The 20,724-nt window shown below is 35.2% G+C and overlaps 1 protein-coding gene across 6 annotated transcripts in view; it reads right to left on the bottom strand.

The window, feature by feature from the left end:
* The window catches only part of LRRC7 (leucine rich repeat containing 7), a 488,385-nt gene that overhangs the window by 366,482 nt on the left and 101,179 nt on the right, over positions 1–20,724 (bottom strand). For all 6 annotated transcript variants that reach the window (XM_037024314.2, XM_037024309.2, XM_073234117.1 and 3 more), the window contains exon 2: positions 10,080–10,177. In XM_037024314.2, coding sequence (XP_036880209.1) covers positions 10,080–10,177 — 98 coding nt within the window. The remainder of the gene's footprint in view (positions 1–10,079; positions 10,178–20,724) is intronic.

The following is a 20,724-nucleotide window of genomic DNA, read 5'->3' as shown; positions in this document are numbered from 1 at the left end:
AAACCAGGCCATTGGACAGACTCACATTCAGTCTATTGCTCAAGGGGAAAAAAAAATTAAAGGTTTGAAAATATTTCGTAAGAAAGAAGGCACTACAAACATGCTCTGATAACTAGGGTGTTCACTGTTGCAAGTTTCTGAACTTTGACAAAAGGCAAAAGTGTCTCAATAGTCCCTCTCTGAGAGAGGAGATTAAATACACAGGTGACATGTCATAAATGCATCATTCCAAAATTAATCCCTAGATGTGAGATTTCTCCCAGTTGAATTTTAAGTCATGGATCCTAGCCAATTAGTAGACTGATGTGGCTAACTCATTTACCTCCTTGCTTACGTGTCATCCTTTGTACGAGGCCTATTCTATTCACCCTACTTGCAATTGCCCTCAAATCTCTCTCTACTCCTAAACCTCCATAACTCTGCTCTGAATTTCCACAATATGAATCCTCTTCTAATGAATTATGACCGATTTATTTTGTTTAATATCTGCTTTTCCCAACTAGAGTATAGCTGTTGAGAATGGGAATGTTTTGTGTCTTCTCAGATTTTAAATATGTGCTCATGATATATTTCAAACACCCAAAAAATGGAGAGAGGCATATAGAGAGAGTCAATATTTGTTGAATAAATGATTGTAATTTAACCATATTGCAGAAACTTTGATAGTCATTGAGGACATTATTTGGGAGAACAAGTAGAACATGAAGTGTCATGACTGGTTTAGAGTGTTCTTGGAGTTAAATCTACTGTTCCTTCTCTTTGCCCCCAATAATCCCTGAAAACCCCATGAAAGAGTAACAGTTGATATTGGGGAGACTGCCCTAACAAATTGCCTTCTGGTTCTCTATTAACTAATGTTTAAGCCCAGTAGCTTAAGAGATAAAATTTCTAGGGAACCTTGTTAATGGAGATGCTTTATATCCACTCATTTAGTTTCTCTGTGAAGAAATTCCCCCAACGCTCTTGGTCTCTTATCTCACTCCTAACTCTTGTTAGGAAGTAGAGTGTTTTAGCTAATTCATAAAATTTGAAGGATAACTAGACATTTGTAGCCCAGTCCCTTCCTGCATCTTTCTTTGAGATGGACTGCTTCAGGAAATATCTGCTACATTGATCTGCTCCTCAATACTACAAATTTTGTAGGAGGAACTGTCCACATGAGGAGGTCTGTGGTTTTTGTTATTGCTGTGGTTGAATGGGGAAGTATGCACAAATCTGGATTTAGTATGAAATAGTCCATTGTTGACAAATATCTCAGCTGTGCCCCAAACTAGCTTTTAAAAGTAATAAAGTTGATGCTTGATCTCTAACTGCCTGACATCTTGTCAATGTCTAAATTGGTTGCAAAATTGTTCTGGAATATGTTAAGTTATTTACCAGATGTCTTTAAACTCCAATGAATATCATGGCATGAATCAAGTTGTATCTGTTACAATTCATTCCTTTTCTTTGGTAGACTTTTATTAGAGTGATGACCATATATCAAATATTGTGACTAACGTTAGTGATAGACAGATAAATAAGATGAGTTTGCCTGCCCTTAAGCAACTCACAACCCAATAGGGAGGAAATAGATGTGCAAGTGACAGGATGAAATACTGTTCTGGCTGTAAGTACTGCATTAAAACTCTGTGCAAAGTGTTTCAGGGACAGGTATGAGGACGGAGGCCCTGCCCTCTGCCAAGGGGAAAAGGAAAAGCTAGCATAAAGGAATGAATTCGCAAACTGCTTACTACTGAAATGAGAGGAAGGGTGCAGGAAGTACTGAAATTTTATTTTTAGGAGTTTGTCACCATATAACAGAAACAATCCTTAGCAAAAACATGTAGCATGTGAAATGTGTTTCTTAAACCCCTCACTTATGTATCTATTTCCTACCCTTCCTTCTATTCCTCAGCATTCAAAGATCTCTTGATGTTTAATTCCTTCCAATTATTGAGGTCAATGATCTGAAAATCAGTTTTATATTAAAGGATCTTATGGTTTGACTGGAGTTATCCCTCAGAGAAATTTGCATGGTAAAAGAAGTCCAGTGGACATTCAAGCCCTAACACAAATGATTGATTTACTAAGCCACAAGTGCCAGGAAAATATGTGATACTGGGTCTTTTCTGAAATTGTATCCAAAGTAGAATCTTGGGAGAATCTAGCTGCAGAGATAACTAAGAAAGCTGGCTTAAACCTTTGGACCTTCCAGAGAAGAGCTTAAGTCATATTTTTTGGTAAGTTCTTTGTCTGAATTCCTATTATTATCTTGAATAGAAAAGCTGTCTAAAATGCATGAGCCTGGTTTCAATATTTTTAAGTCCAAGAACATTCAGGCTGTGAATCTGATCTCCCTTTAATCTTATTTTTACATTATGACAAAATAATTAGTCAATAACATGCATTAATTTCAGGTATGTAAATAAAATTTGGAGTGCAAATTCAGTTTTTGTTATGACATGGTATAATCACAATCTAAGATATTAATGGAAAGTGTAACATTTAGTAAGATTTTCTAGCTACTTGTTGTTCTTGTGTGCTCTTGTACTAAAGTCATACACATTATTCCATTGTTGTAGGACTTGAGAAATGGTCACCTTGAAGATGGACCTAAGCAATGAGGACTGGGGAAGACTGCCACCTGGAAGAAGGTACTAAACTAGTGATGAGCAGAGCTGGGTAGGACTGTGCAATTCAGCAACTCAGATATTTTAGGCATGAATATTAATTTAAAATTCTTAAGTTGTCCATGCATGTTACATGCATTTCTCTGTATATATGATATTTTAAAAGATTTAAGGGTCAAGCAGAAAAGTGAATCCTGGAGAGCTAAAGCAAGGACAGAACATAGTGTGTAGTTTATACATGATGGAACAGTAGGAATACGATAGTTTCTGGAGTTAAACTTAGGTGCATATTCCAGTTTTGGCACTTACTAGCTGTGTGATAATTAACATGCCTAAGATCCAATCGCTCCACCTATAAAATATGACTAATAATTGTTTAAGCTTGAGAGGAAGAAGAGCTGGCCCTAGAAGGGAAGGGAGATGCAGAGGTGTCCTTATTCCAAACCAGAAAGAAATGGGATTTTTAAGAAAGTTAAAAGAAAAACTGAAGGTAACGGCAACACAAACTGCTCACAAACTTCTGGACTTAGATAAGACAAGAGAGCTCTGAATTATACAGAGGCCTGGAAGTCACTTTAATATCAGCACTCAGATTCCTGATTGCCCAAGTATCATCTCTTCTGTCCCTTGTTCCCATTCCTAAACCTAAAATATTTTTGGATACCTGCGTATATATAGACAAATATATAGTATAAGCGATAATCTGGGGTATAATGTTGAATATCCTTCTGCTATACCACATGGCCAATAGATTATCTAAGGGTGTTTTTAATACTAAACCAGCTCTTGAAAGTGATTGGTCCAGAAGCACAGCTAAAAAGCTTAAGCCAATGAGTTCATAGCATTCTCTTGGTGTATAAGAATAGAGATATAATCCAATTTAGGATAGTGAAATGATAGGGAACATTTTCCAGGAGTTTCTGGAAGGTTTTCTAGCACAAAGTGAAGCCCAGGAATAGTAACTCTTCCTCTGCACACTGACTTTATGATGCACATATGTGACATCTATCACAGTATAGACTGGTGCCACCAGCCTGAGGATTTCATCAAATTTCCTTAGTAGATAACAGGTTTCCCTCCATCCTCCAATGCCTAAGCCCCTCACCAAGTGAGTGAGATGAGAGTGGCACCAAGTCAATACACCATGGCTGAGTCATTGAGACATGGTTTGAAATAGGAACATAGCAAGGAACACCAGTATTAGGGACCCAACACAGACCAGAGATGGAGTCAACTAGAAGAGCAGCCTCAGGATCTTTCAAACTAAGGCATCCCACTGCTACATTGCACTTAATGTTCCATAGTTCTTTATCCTGTTTACTATAAATCATTCAAGGCTTGATTAGTTTCCAGTCTTTGACTCATTGATATATCTTTATTCTACAGGTCTTAACAAGGATGGTTTATCAGCTCCCTGAAGTATAAACTAAAGTGATAAAAATAAATGTCAAAAGAAGGCATAGCTAAAAAGCAAGATCACAGCAAAAGTGACTGCTGACAACTTGATATGGAGGAAAGCACAAATGGAGTTCTGTTACCACATTTTACAATTATAGGGTGTTAATAAAACTGTCCTTAAGTCACCAGGAAAAGGTTAAATCATGTTCAATAACTAACATGAAGGCAGGAACATGACTAATTGTTATGATTTTTACCAATCTGGTTAACACAAGAATATTTTGACATTTGGAAAGGTAGCAGTCATTTGAAAACAAAATAATTTTAAGTGTTATCGCCTGATAATATTAAATAGATTTTTATATTAAGGAAAAGTATAATATCACTGCCAAAAGGATGTAATTAAGTTAACATAAATTTAACTTTTACAAGGTAAAATAAAGAAAAAAAAACTATTCAATGGATTTTTCTTATTTTTCAGAAACTGAATAGATAGGCATTTTAGTTTCCATAGTACTTTCTCAGATACTTCTGAGTAAAAATTACACCTTCAAAAATATTTCTCTATATGAAACCAAGAATGTTTTTTCAAAAATAGGCCACAATTACAACAATACTACCAAGAATTACTTAGCTACTGAAAATTAGATTAAAAACAAAAAGACATTATAGCAAAGCTATTGAAACAAAGACTAAGAAAACATAAATTTGAAAAAGAACTCTAAGAAAAAAATAGAGTTCATAAACATTTATGGCTGGTATGTCCTCTTGATAAACTGACTTCTTTATTATTATGGAATAACCTTGTTTATTATATTTACTTTGAACTTACTGTTTCCTGATAGAGTCACTTTAGATTTCATTTAAATAGTGTTAGTATGATATATATTCATCCTTTTACATTTAAAGGGAATATCTTATAGGCAAAATATACCATTTTGCTTTTTTATCCAGTCTGACAAGCTCTGCCTTTTAACTGAGGTATTTACACCATTTACATTTTATGCACTTATTGATGTTAAGTCTTGCCTGCCATTTTATTGTTTTCTGATTGTTTCCTTGGTTTCTCATTCCTGTATTTCTATTTTTTTCCTGCTTCCTGTGTGTTACTTGAAAAATTTTTTAGTTCAATTAAAAAATTTTTTTTGACAGTTATCGAAATTATTAAATGCTTACCTCAGCTAGTATAGTTAATATATGTCAACATAGAAAGATACTGCAGAATTAATAACTATATTCTCTATGCTATACTTTCATTGCTGTGACTAATTGATTACGATTGAGATTTTGTGAATCTTTATACCCTTCACCTATTTCACCCACCCACCCCAAATCCTCCTCCATGGCAACCACCAGTCACTTCTCAGTGCCTCTGAGTTCTATTGCTGTTTTGTCCATTTTGTTTGTTTTTAGATTCCACATATATGTGAACTCTCACAGTACTTGTCTTTCTCTGCCTGGTCTATTTCACATAGCATAATACCCTCTAGGTTCATCCATGATGTTGGGAATGGCAGGATTTCTTTCTTTTAATATTCCATTGTATATATGTACCACATCTTTATCCATTCATTTATTGATGGACACTTTGGTTGCTTCCATATCTTGGCTATTAGAAATAATGTGGCAAAAACATAGAGATGCATATCATTTTGAATTAGAGATTTAGTTTTCTTCAGGTAAATTTCTAGAAGTGGAATTAGTTGGTTGTATGGTATTTCTATTTTCAGTTTTCTGAGGAACCTCCATACTGCTTTCCATAGTGGACGCAACAATTTACATTCCCACCAACAATGTAGGAGACTTCCCTTTTCTCCACAGCCTCACCAACACTTGTTATTTCTTCTTTTTTGGATAGTGGCCATGCTGACTGGTATGAGATGATATCTCTTTGTAGTTTTGATTTGCTTTTCCCTGATAATTAGCAATGTGGAGCATCTTTTCCTGTGCCTATTGGCCATCTGTATTTCTTCTTTGGAAAAATATCTATTCAGATCCTTTGCCCATTTTTTAATTGGATTGTATGTTTTTTGGGTGTTGAGTCATATGAGTTCTTTATATATTTTGGCTGTTAACCCCTTACTGGGTAAATCATTTATGAGTATATTCTCCCATGTGGTAGGTTTTTGTTTTGTTTTGTTTTGTTTTGTTTTGTTTTGTTTTGTTTTGATGGTTTCCGTGGCTGCACAGAAGCCTTTTAGTTCGATGTAGTCCTCCTTGTTTATTGTTGCTTTTGTTTCCTGTGACTTGTTTCTAGACAACAGAATATAAAAATGGTTATGGGATAGTTAGGGTCCTAAACCAGTTGATTGTGAATTAATCAAAAGTGAAATTGTCTTGGGTTAGCCTGGCTTAATCAGGTCAAAGCCCTTTAAAGAAGGACAGGGCCCTCCTCGAGGGGAGAGTCTCCTTGCTGGTTCCATGAAGTGAGCAGCCACATTGAGAATGGATATGAAGCAAGGAACTGCAGGAGACTTCCAAAGTATAAAGGTGGCCCCCAGCTGAATGTCAGTAAAAAGTGGAGCTTTTGGTCATACAACCACAAGGACAAGGTCTGCTAAGTAAGCTTGGAAGTGGATTCTTCCTCAACTGAGCCTCTGATGACACTTCAGCCTAGTTATACCCTGAAGCAGAGAAGCTGCCTAAGCCCTACTTGCTCTCCTGACCCACAGAAACAGATAATAAACGAATGTTGTTTTAAGCTACTAAATTTATGGTAATTTGTTACATAGCAATAGAAAACTAATACATCAACATAAGATATTATTGATGGTCTGCATGGAAGCTGCTTCAGTAGAGTGACTGGATGGAAGCTGGATTATGAGTTTGAAAAAGTAAGTGTGAGGTAAATAAATGTGGTAAGCACAGGTGACTCTTTAGAAAGGTTTGCCTGGAAATAGAACAAGAATTAGGGCTGGAGCTGAATGGGGCTGAAGTTCTGAGGAAAAAGTTTTTATTTGCATATATGAAACTTACATTTCATTCATACAACTTGAGCATGTTTAAAAATTTGTCTTTTACAAGAAGCAGTTTATTTTTACTGAAAATCTGCTTCTCTATGTTAGATGCAACATAGCTAGATATAATTTCATGAAATATTTGGTTAAGAGTTATGTCTGGTAACTTAATGTTGATCTTCACATTGTAAACATTATAAAATAGTATAAAGGGTTATTAAAGAAAGCAGTGTGAATTACGCTATTTAGTAAAATCTTCCTGTATTCACCATTTCCAAATAAGAGGGCTCTCCTTGCATCTGGAGGATCTTATAATCTGAGTCATGTTCTACTATTCCTTTCAATTCTCAGTAAAGGGAAGCCACTACCATTTAGCTTGCTAGGATGGTTTTCCACAGTGGCCGTTTTCCAGGAGAGGTGACCCCAGCGTTGGTCTGGATCTTGTACTGAATTTGTAGAATTACAAAGAACTATGTCATGGAGTGAGCCAATTACTAACACAAATTACTATCTAACATTGTTGCAAGAATTTCAGCTATGTCATTTGTTTACAACCTTCTTCTTACCATGCATTGTTTCTAAAATTAGTGGTGGTAATTTATGTGGTGGTATTTTTGTGATCAGAAATATGCTCTACTATCTTCACACCAATGGCTACTTTGAAATAAGAAAAACAATAATAGCAAGTGAAAAGAAACAGAGAGAAAAGAAAGAAAAGAAAACTTATTATGTCCCAGGTTCTGTACCAAGTACTTAATATGAATCTCTCTCTTCTTGAAACAACCTTACAGGGTAGGCTCTATCATTATTCTCATTTTTAAGCTACAGTAAACTGAGTCTTAGATTAAAAAATATAATACTGAGGCTTCTGCCGCTAGTCACATTGAATACCACAATAGAGAATAAACCCTTCTGTGTGACTCTAAAATTAATGTTTTAATTAACTAATACGAAATGCTGCTTCAATTCTAAAAAAGGAGGCTTCTTTCTTAGGGAATTAACACTGATACCTAACAGGACAAGAAGAACTGTTTCATTATAATAACAAGGGATAATGAAGACCTCTTGAAGAAAATAACATTTGTAGGTTTCCCAGTTTTTGTTATGTCTTTCCATGTTCAATGATGTAGCAATCTAGCTGAGTTCCTGTAGTAATATTCCAAAAATTGCCAGCAGAATCCAGTTGATGGGGACTTAATTGTTACAACACAGATATCAGTTATATTATGTACTTTACATTAGTCAACAAAACTAAACTCTGTAATATGCCTATTAACATTTGTCTTTTGTGTCCATGACGATTTAATATCATGTGCAGTCAGTCATTTGATGCAGGCTAGTGGTTTTCAAACTTGAGCTTACGTCAGAACCTCCTACACGGGACCTGACTTGCAGAGGTTTTGATTCAGTAGATGTAGGTTACAGCCTTTAAAATTTGTGTTTCTAACAAATTCCCAGATACTGCTGCTGTTGCTGATCTGGAAACCACACTTTGAGAATCAATAGTTCACACCAGATTTAAAAGCCTTTTTCTGTAAAGATGAGGAAAAATCTTTTGGCTTCCTGGCCCACACAGTCTCTGTCACAACCACTCGCTCTTCCTTTGTAGTATGAAAGCAGCCATACTCAATACCTACATAGGAGATGGCTGTGTTTCAGTAAAATTTTATTTACAGAAAGAGGTGTCAGGCTGAACTTGGTCAATGGACCACAGTTGGTCAACCTCTGGCCTAGACCAGTTCAGTACAAAAGGCTTGAAAAATCACTTTGTATGTATTAAATAGCAATTCTGTGAGAATTATAGATTTATTCACAAAAATCTCTTATAAGTATTTAAACAAAATCTGCATAATCATACCAGAGACTAAGTTGACTGTGTTAAACAAGCATAAAGGAGAAACTCCAAAGCTTCCTATGAACCCAATAAAAAAGCAAAACATTTAAGCAAAAGTCTGCATCTTGTCGTTTTTAAGATGCTCATGAACTCAATCTTCATTTTCAAGTTTTAGTTTTAATTGGCTATTGTTTATAGTATTAGAAGCTATAAATCTATCAATTTAAAGCAAACTAACACTATATTGAATGACATAGAAGCCATCTCATTCAGATTGTTTATTGATTTTATTATAAAAAAGCAAAACAAAAATATTCTACTTGACATGAGTGTGCCCAGCTTCCTTGCATTTGGTCTTTATTCAGAACAGGGTACTTCAAACTAAATAAAAATGCCAATATACTCTTAAAAGTCTACTAAACTATATATGCCAATGAACCCATTGTATTAGCTCTATCCTTATAAATGTAAGTTCCTATAAAAGTGAAAAATTCAGATAAATTTTTGGCATAATGGAACTGATTTAGTTTCCTGAAAATAATTGTATGCAAATACCATGAGGAAAGTTAGTATTATGGGTCATCTTATAAACTTAAAATGCAAATATGTCAAATACTTCCAACAATGTTACAGACTAGAAATATTTAAATGAAATCTCTAGAGACAGTAATATATCTAATATTTAAAGTTTGAAGATGGAATAAAATGACTTTATGGTACGAAGATATGGTAAAATGATTTTCCATCTTTTAAAATCTTTTCCTAAATTCCATTAAATCAAATGTTTCTCTTTAATCAATGAATTTATATTTACTTACCTTTAGATATTTATTCTTTAGTATATAATACAGTATTTTTCAGAGTCCTCAGTTAAAAAAATATGTTGAGAGAGCACTGTTCTCAAATGAAACTGGAAAATGATGATTTTAAACACATTTCAAAATTTTTGTCAATTCAGGACTTCTCAGAAACATTCACACTATGGTATGCATATCTAAGATGTGGTAGGTCATACATTTATTTCCAATCTCATTTGTACATGGAACCCAATTATCAGTAGAACATCTTGAAGTACAAGAGGAACACAAGAAATAATGTTTTAGTGTATGAATCCAGCTACCAGGTGATACAATGTTTTTAAATATAAATTCAATTTGATTCAACAGATATTTGAACCTCTATTACTTGACTGATCATTTAAAGGTTAACCCTTCAGTTTTACAGTGCTACTCACCAAAATTTGTCTAGCACATACTTAATCTTATTAAACATACTTACACTCCTCTTCAGGCCTTTTCCGAAGTGCTGCACGAACTTCTTTACAAGGACTTCTCTGGTATTGCGGGGGATTCCTTCCCCTTATTAGGTTCTCCATCCTAAAAGAGTCAAAAGAGTATTTTAATACAAAAATCTGATAAATCTTGACAAGTAAATGGTTTAAGTCAAGAGTCAATATTTCAAGTACCTACAGAAGCTTTATAGACAACTCCATTGAGCATCTAGCAAGGAGTAAGGCAGCAAGGAGTGGCAGAGACTGTGGTGAATGGGGGAGTACCCAGCTTTCCAAGGCATTCCAATTTAAAAAAGTATAAAAACACCATGTAGAGGAAATTCATATGTACATTCTCCAATCAGAGACTGTTATGGACTGAATGTTTGTGTCCCTCACCCCCAAATTTATATGTTGAAGCCTTAATCCTCAAAGTAATGGTATTTGGAGTTAGAACTACTGGGAGGTACTTAGATTTAGATGAGGGCATGAAAGGGGTGTCGCCCATGATGGGTTCAGTGTTCTTGTAAGACGAAGGAGGACTAGCGCTTTCTCTCTTTCTCTCATTTTCTCTCTGCCATATAAGGACCTAATGAGAAGGAGGTCATCTGTGAATCAGGAAGAGGGCTCTCATCTGGAACTGAATCTGCTAGTACTTTAGACTTTCTGGCCTCCAGAACTATGAAAAACAAATGTCTGCTGTTTACATTAGAAGCTATAAGGTGCCATTTACATTTAGGGTGATTATTGAAAGATATGTACTTATTGCCATTCCAGGCTTTAGATTCTTGGTTACCAAAGGTTCAAGGTTAGCTTCTTTAGTATCTTACTGTCTAACTTAACTCGCTTATTGAGTTGTTATAAACACTGTCTGGTGATTCTTTACTTCCCTCCCTTCTTATTCCTCCTTTCTCCATTCTTTATATTTTAGGTGTTTAAGCCACCCAGTCAGTGGTATTTTGTTACAGCAGCCCAAGTTGACTAAAGCACAGACCTACTGACTAGAGAGTCATTACTTGCCAAGAAAACAAATTTTTCCAAAATCAGGTGAGCCTTTAGAAAAAAATCAACATAACGTTCTCTAACATTGTGAATATCAGTTTTCAACTGTGAAATTGCTGCTTTACTTCCATGCAAATGACTAAATTGGGAGGGGTTTTCTAATGCGTATGATTGCAACTTCTTGAATAAGTAGTTAATATAATTAGCACACTTCTCGGTTATTAGCAATACTGCAATGCTGACAACCAGAAGTAATAATAAATGCATCAAATGCAACTTCGATAGCATGTTTAACAGTATATATGTTGTGCTCACTGTTTTCTGGCTTTAGTAAACCTTACAGTTCTGTGTCACCGATGCACACTCTACTCGTTTTGATAACATGAAAAATTACCAAGTGCTCAGGATTTGAAATTCAGAACAAAACCATAATATTTATTTATCATTTTGAAAGTATAAATGTAGCTTCAATCATAATTATTCCAATGGGATATCACTAGTTTTGATAATGGTGCTGATAGCCTATGTATCATTGAAAACAGCATGGTTGTAAAGAGTGATGGTGGTGGAGGGTCTCCTAGAGTTAGTGGTACAGAGGATTGTTTCTGATGTCTAGAGAGGAAGCTTGGGAAGTGACGATCCCATGAAAGCATTATTTAAAATAGTGTGATGTATGGGGTAATCTTTTGTTCTAGACTAGTAATATTATTCCTATGGGAAACTGTCAGTGGTTCTTTAAAACACTCTTCCAAATACACTTACTGAAATCAATCCTTTCATACGTAGGAGCTGCATTATGTGTTTGTGTGAAAGTGTGTACATGTGTGTGTATTCATATGTCCATGCCTGAGTATATGAAGTACAAGAAAAGTTTTCTCAATGTATGATGATAGCTTCAACCTTAGTTTCACTTGAAGCTCATTTCAAGTGAGAAAAATAGTTATTTCTCTTTAGGTAATAGTAAAACAATGATAGGAAAACAAGGGAAAACCTGAAGACTTTAAGACATAATTTGCATTGGAGCTATGTATGGGGAACATATTAAACTTCCAGGCCTGTGCCTGCAATTTCACCATAAGGATTAGCCATGCAAACTAAGTTGTATAAAATTTTCTAATTTCTAACTCTAATTAATTCAATGCACAATTCTGATTACATGTTTCAGCAAACACATGAATTCCCATGATGCTATAATTACAGTCTCAGTGACTCACAATTTACTCACCAGTTTTTACAAGCTCAAGGCAGGAAAACACAGTAAACATAACCTGCACATGCAAACATCTGCATAAGGTTGTGATGTGGTTTTAGAAACCAGTGATCACACTCTGATGAGGAGTGACATGTATCTGGCTGGAAATATATGTAAGCCAGTCTCTTAGATGGGCTGTTATGTTTCCTTTTATATCTCTGATTATCAAACATGTAGAAACAAAAGTGCTGTAATTGATTTCCATGTAGCAATGCTTGAGGGCATGTCAGAAATACTGAAACACAAGTTAGAAGGTACTGCCAGGACTCCAGGAGAGTTTTACTCATAAGGTTGTATCAAGGATCCCCAAGTCAGCTGCCCCGGGAATCAAGGAGCCCCAGGGTTGCAGTCTGGGAACACTTACAAGCAAATCCGCAGTAGATTAAGCAATGGCAGCCATGGAGCATGGCTTCAACAGGCTAAACCTAGCTTCTGGACTCAGACTGCCTAGGCTCAAACTCCCATTCTGTCTTGTAAAGGATGACTTTAGAGAAAGATACTTAGCCATTTTGTGTCTTAACTGTCTCATCAGTAAATGGGCATAACATTAGCCACCTTATAAGATTACTGTGAGGACCAAATATGTTAATATGTATAAAATGCTTTACATTGTGTCTGTCACAATGCAAAAGCCCAGCAAATGTATTATTGGTCATAATTATCCCAAATAACAATAAAATAAAAACCAGATATTTTAAATGTTTAGTATGTTAGGAAAAATATGAAAACTGGCCTTTATTTAATAAAAAAAAGAACAGATGGCTCTACTGAAGAAAAAAATTTCTGGTTAAATAAATGTTCTGGTTATTAGAAAAATACAAAACATCCATGCACATGAGTTGACAATTTTCAGAAATGAAGAACTTAATAAATATACATTATTCTATTCAATAAGATTTAAGATTTACTATATGATAATCTTCCAAGGATACTAAGGTGGATAAAAGTAACCCATTACTCTTATTAATTAAATGAAGAACTACAAAACTGATTTTTTCTTAGAGATTTAGAAGATATTACAAAAATTGTAAAGTGTCTTTTGACCTTAGCAAGAACAATTAATATATCTTATAATGGATTCCCATTTATTATTTATTCCATTTAATCCTTACAACAACCTTGTGAAAGATTATTTTGAAGCTGTGGGAAATAAGGCTTAGAATTGTTCAGGGACCTGCTCATGGCCACACAGGAAGCAAGAGGCTCAAATGTGACTTAGTCAAGGTTCTCTGACTTTTTGTCTCTTTCTGGTTGTTTCTTAATCCAATATTTTCATGAGTGATTATTTATTTGAATTCTACTATGTAATGCATAATTTAATTGTGATGAAATTCTTATTAAACATAATATCAATACTTACATTAATTATATTTATACATAAATAGTATACATATTAGATATACATATAATACTACATAAATATATATGTGTGTGTGTCTGTATGTGTATATATATATATATGTTGATCTGCCAATTCCATGTTTTTTTCATCTTTTAGCTGTTTTCACTGAAATGTTTGCTTCTATCAACATCATTTTAGTTTTTGAGAAGCACCAAAAAGGTATGGTACCAAAGAAACTCACCATAAATTATATATACAACACACTGATAGATGAAAAAAATAAGTCAAACAGCACTGAAAGTCCTTTTTTTTCCTCTGGAGTGCTAAATGTTATTCCCAGTGGACAACACACTTTGAATCAAATTAAAAACTTCCAGAGCAATGTTTGTGTCCGAAATATTATATAACTGGGAAGCCTCCATCTTTCGAGATTATACTTCTGGCTGCTTGAACTCCTCCTCCAGAATCATCTATGATCTACAGTTTGCAATAAATGGCCAGACAAAATGACCATGAATGAAGTCTTGGAGCACAGCCAGGACACAGGAAAGGAACCATTTTAGCTGCTCCCAAGCTTGTCGAGCCACCAGCAGGAGTGTGTTAACAGTTCCAGCAAGGAGAGATTAAGTGTGATGACCACAGGCAAGACAGATGCTGTAAGGACTCACTGAGGAACTCTGAAAAGTGCAACCTACATATCAACTTCTGGGAAGAAATAAGAGGCAGCCAGATTAATATTAAACAACATGAAAAAGAAATCAGAGGTTATGAGCAAAGGTGTCTACAACTCTCTTGGTGATGTCTCCCAAAATTTAGTTAGGTCACAAAAATCACCTTAAGATCATTAAGCCAGTACAGATTCTCCCTTTCCCAGTACTAAAGATTTTGATTCAGTAGTCTAGGTCTGGTCCAGGTAGAGTGCTTTTTTTTTAAGACTAATCAAGTGCTTCTAAAGTAGCCTAGACTGTACCAATATTGGCATTTGGGAACCCCTGTTAATAAAAAAGTATACATTTGGAGGTGTAGGGCAGGGAAGTTCAATAAATTAATTCCAGGAGATAGTCATCTGCTGATACAGAGGAGAGGTGAGGGTCTGGGGAGGAGACTGCAATTAGGACAGTCACTACCAAAAGTGGAAAGAGTCACAAAGGAGGTGTAGTCCGAGGCTTACCAAGTTGCCTAGGGTCAACCAGCTGAGGTGAACCTACAGGCTGCCCATTCTTAAGGCTCATAATTTCAATAGTGAAATGAATCTGCCAACAAGGTTTGGCATACTCAGCTGGATTAGAGAACAAGTTTGGATTAATTTTGAATTGTGGATTAGGTTGGGGGTGTGACTAAAGAATAAAGGAATTTCCACTACATGGAGGAGGAAGATGGGGAATGACTGATTGAGTCACTAGAAGACAAGGGAGTTGGGTTAAGAAAATGGAGGTACCAGGAATTGGTATTTCTAAAATACCTATTATGTGCCAGGTTGCTGTGTTAAGTTCTTTATATTTATTTTATCTATGTCATTCTTATTTTATCCATGGTGAATCTGAGGCTCAGTGATGTTAGGTAACTTTCTTCAGATCATGCAGCAAATAAGTGCAAAAATCAGGATTTAAATCCAGATCTGTCTCACTCCAGAGCTCATACTATAAACTACTATGCAAACTATATGATAGAACTTTCTGTGATGATAGAAGTGTTATATCCGTGCTGTCCGATACAGTAGCTGCTCACCATACTCAGTTACTGAGCACTTGAAATATGGCTGGAGTGACTGGGGAGCTGAGTTTGTGATTTTTAAATTTTTAATTGAATTTTAATTTATTTAAATTTAAATTTTGATAGCCACAGGTGACTACTGTAGTGGACAATGCAGCATGTCTAGAAACCCCTATTGAGCACTTGACTGGTGAAAAATACATTCAATACTGAAGATCTCTGAACTAAAGTCAACTACAGCAGGCAAGTAAAATCCAGAAGTGTCCCATATGCAGGTCTTTGGAGACAAATGAACAACTTAACTCTTCACTATAGAACTGGTTCACAGAAACCTAGGAGCCTCTTTGCAGGAACACACTTTTTCATGCAATTTGGTTTTCAACTGTGGAGCACATCTAAGTGCTTTGCAACACACTTGAAACTCTTGCCATCTCAGAGTCCCCACACATACTGCTCCCTTTGCCTTGAATCCTCCTCCTCCTAATCTATCTGAATAACTCCTAATCATCCTGTAGTTATCACTGACATACCACTTTTTGAGATACTGAGGGATCATGTGAACCCTTAATATAATTAGGTGCCAAAATATGGTTCCACTCCTGCATCTTGGAGTGTTACATCATAATACTTATCACAAACTGTAATTGTATATTAATCTGGAATTTCTATTTAATGTCTCCCTTTCTCCTGGACTGTAAGCTCCAATGCCGGTTTTAATTGTCACTTCATTGGAAGAATTTAGCAGTGTTTAGCATTCATGAAGTTTTTGTTGTTTGAATGAATAAATAAATCTCTCTCTCCTAATCTTACCCCAAGGGAAGATATATGTTCTTGGAATCATTTGTATGGCCCACATAGTTGAACTAGTGAGTGATCTTCCAAAGACTGCTGGGACTTAAGAAATTCACTATAAATTATATACATTATCTCCAACCCATATGCTTCCCTTCAGTCACTCGCTGGCATCTCCTGGTAGTTTCTTAGCAGGCCATCACTTTCTACTCAACAACATCCTCTTCCCATCACCCTCTTTACCAGCTGCCGAGGCTGACCAGACATGAGAGAGCAGGTCAGACAAGCCTGGATTCCCTTGACTGCAGGGCTCAGGGGATGGGAGACCATCAGGGGGCTCCCGTCCTCAGCGTGATGCAGCTCTCTGGGGACTTTCCCCGTCAGCACCAGGTGCCCCCACCAGGAGCAGGGGATTATGATCAAAGAAAATGGATTTAATCATGACATCAAAAGAGCAATTAAAAAGTAAGATCAACTTGTTTTGCTTACAAGATACCAGAGATACTGAGGCTATTTTTTTCACTCTCATTGAGCTTATTACTATATTTGCTGCCTTGTGAGCACAACCCAAATTGGAGCTATGCAGTGCTTAATGGGCTTATATGATAAATAGACAATTTACATAAAATGAAATTCAGTGCACAAGCAATTAATTGAATATCTGCAAGCCCTTTGGCTTTGTGCTCTGTAGGCCCCCAAAGACTCCTTAAGGAATTTTTAAAATCACTTAAGTATTTATAAAATAAATTACAAAGAGTAAATTCCTTGACTTATTAGTTTCTAGGAATGTAAATATTTCAATTACATTTCAATAATTATCTTTAATTAAACCATATTAGCCAAATGCAAACATTTTTACAAAAAAAAATCAGATTAGCATTTCAATGTGGTAAAAAGGGTACTCTGTGGTAAATTCACCAGTCTAAATATTAAAATATAAACCATGTGACAAAAGTCAAATATCTTTTTCTTTCTACAGCTACTCTACTATCCATGCTATCCCTTAGCACAGGGCCTGGACAGTAAACACTCCATAAATACTTAACAAGTGGTTTAATGAATGGATAAATGAAGCCTGCTCCTTCCTGGCAGGAACATTTAGAAGATTCCTCTTTCCATTACAAATTTTACCCACCCTTGAAGGCCTATTTTTAAGTCCCAGAAACAAATTCAACCATTTCACATCTATTCAGTGCATGTCCTCTGAATCTTCCATATTATTTATATTTATTAAACATTTAGGAGTAACTAGTGATTTTCCAGCTAATACTTTTCTTCATATCAATATTTTTGCCCTTTACTCAAATAGGTTCTACGCCAGTTGAGGGCTTTGATATAGCACACTACAGTTTTTAAAATACTTTCCCATAATTTATTATATTTTATTTTCATGAAAATTCTGAAATAGGTATTAGTACATCACTGTTTATAGATGAGCTAGCTGGAAGTCTGAGCAATTAGGTGACAGCCACAGCAAGGACTTGCACGCTGGTCCTTTGACTCCCAAATCTCAGTCTTCATTTCTTAATTAATGCCACTATGCATAGAAAATATTGCCAGTGTTTTCTTTCCTCTAGCATCTCATAAAGCAGGATTCTTACCAAATGAGTCATAGATGTTCAATAAATCTTAAAATAGTGAATATTTATAAGTTACTCTCACTTTGACTTATGCATCTATAGGTCTAAAAACTCCGCAGAAATAATTCATGGCCAGCTAAAATAAGTAAAAATTAGAGGGATTAAAAAAGGGAAATCTGCTTAAGCATGCATTTGGAAAAAAGAAGAATAAGATTTCTATACTGTTTTTGGAAATAACGTTAGTACTGTGACCTGCCCCGGTGAAGAGAAGAATAAGGGGACAGCATGTCGTGACTATTCACACTCCAACTTCTAAGGTCAGGTGACGCCCAAGACCTTTTAGAATTCCTTATTTGTCTTAGATTCACGAAAAAAAGGGGGAAGAGGTGATAAAGCAGTGGAAAGTGTCCTTACTTTAATCACTGAGCTGCTGTTTTCTTTTCAGGAAGGGTGAATCTGATCAGCACAGTGAACCAAAGCCCAGACTAGAACTGTGCATGCATATTAACCATACACTACGCATTAAAAAGGGTCTCAAGTATTTTTGAAGATCAAATTTGAACTGCAAATGACAGTGCAAAAATGATCAATACCCAATTATCTCAGCAAAATATATTGAGTTGATAGATAATAAGAACAAACTGAAGTTAAACAGCAGGATTATTGTGAAAAGTAATCATATTTTACCTACATTTAAACTGCTTAGAAAGAGAATGAAATGCTTAGTGGAACAGAAAGATAGACGACATGCTGTCAAGTTGGAAAAGAGTCAGATGCCTGATTTTTAAGACCAATGATTGACAAAAAATACAAGGATCATCAATCATTTCAGAGAAGAGAAACTTGTTTTACATTGCCATGTCACCCATTTAGAGAATAAAAAGCCCAATAGATATTTTTCCCACCCTTTTTCAAAGAAACAGAATTCAAAGTAGATGAATACCATTATGGACTTCTTAAAAATCTAGATTCTACAAAAAATCAACACTAGAATGTGAATGTTACATAATTTACTCTCTAGAGGTTGTAGCAAACAATTGTTCCAAGAAAATCTATGAAATTAATTAGAAGGGCATGTGTAGCAATGGGAAAAAGTCAAGCTCTTAATAAATTTAGGAATCACACCATTCATAAAATTTCATTTTTCAAACTGATTTACTTCCCTCCTATTTAAAACCAATTGAGTTCACTAAACTCAGAGTGATTCAGAAAATAATTCCCTTAAAACTAAACAGATTAAGTGGATAGATTAGTAGATACACTTGCCTACAAAATGAATGACATTATCAGGATGGCAAAAATTTAAGGAGGCATAATAAATCATTACATCCACAATATTCAACAGATGTTCATATTACTCTCAAGAGCAAAAACAGAGATGGAAATGTAGAAGCAATACATTAATAGTAAAAATTCTTGAAAAAGTCCTAATGTTGAAACAACATAATTATGCGAAAAAAATCTATACTAAAAAACAAGGAAAAACGGAGGTACTTTAATACGATTATTACCATTCAAGTTATGATTACAAAAGATTATACCTGAACTATCTCGTTTTTAAATTTAGTAACACATCGAACTATTTCCTTAAAATTGTATTTTGAATGAAGTGAAATACAGAAATACAGTATAACTACCTGACATTTAGAAATTAATATAATTTAATACATTTGTAAGCCTACATTGATTAATTTTCTCCATTGTCTCTTTCCTTCTCAATAACGCTTTGACTTTAAAGGAAGAAAAAAACATCCATGTTAACATTTGGGTTTCATGATTTTCAGTCAACATTAATGCAGTGAGAAGACTAATGCCACTAAAATACAAAATCATCTCTCCTCTGGAAACCTTTGATTTTGCCCACCTTCCCAACTATCCTGTCTCTCTCTCCTACGACAGAGTCCTGCACATACATCTTATCGCCCCCAGCCTCCACTAAAATTCCTTGAGGGTAGAAGTTGCATCATCCCTGAGGATCTACCACAATTCACAGAGAACAGTAAAAATTAAATATTCATTGTTAAATGATCAAATGAATGAATAGTGTAAGAAATAAATGTATGCCCTCTACAGCGCTGTGATCTACCATTACACAACATCTTCATACATATTATTTATTATTCCTCATTAAGGTCCTGTGGGCTTAATCTTGTACAGGTGGAAGAAACTGAGACTCACTTGTCCAAGGTCAGCAGCAAAGCCAATTCACATTCAGATTTTCTGATTCCTGCTGGTCTTCCCACTTTAGCATAGCTGCCTAAATAAAGGAACTATTCTGCTCATTTTCAGATTATTCCACTTTCACTTGGAGCTTTTTTAAGTCACAGAGATGGAACTATTATCATATATATATATATATGGTAGTTGTTCAGATGCGAGAAAAAAATGTGTGTGGAAGGACTATAAATATTTTGTAAGAAAAGCATGTATTTCTTTCTCAGAGTGAAAAGGGGAGAGCTGGCAAATATAAATAAATATTAACTTTTCAAATGTACATAAATATTTAAACATATACTATAATATATAATATAAATGACACCGTGGTCTTCATAATCCAGGAACGTAAAGACCAAGTTCTTCCCCAGAGTTCTGCCTTCAGCCTGTTCTTCTGCATTTTATCCCTGATGAATCTCAGTTGTAGTTAGAGCCCCAGGCCAATGGTTCTCAGTCAAGAAGAGTTGATAGATTTTTTTTTTTAATGGTAGGACAGTGTTCTCTTAGTAAATTCTCTAGACTTGCTGCATATGGTGTGGAGGCACAGAAGATACTTGGCATTTTCTTTAAATAAGTGAACTGTTATGATTAATCAAGTGAGTACTGTTAGATGACTATGATTCTTATCAATGAGAAGAAAGGAAAACATCAGAATCATATTTATAATTTGTAGGATGTTTTAAAGCATGAATACTTTCAATCACTTCATATCTTATACTTACCTTGAAGATGGAACACACTGTATCTTTTGCTAAGGG

Source organism: Manis javanica, chromosome 4 (assembly GCF_040802235.1).
Source record: "Manis javanica isolate MJ-LG chromosome 4, MJ_LKY, whole genome shotgun sequence".
Taxonomy (NCBI): Eukaryota; Metazoa; Chordata; class Mammalia; order Pholidota; family Manidae; genus Manis; species Manis javanica.
The sequence above is the reverse complement of the archived record's forward strand: the minus strand, read 5'-3'. Positions and strand labels throughout refer to the sequence as shown.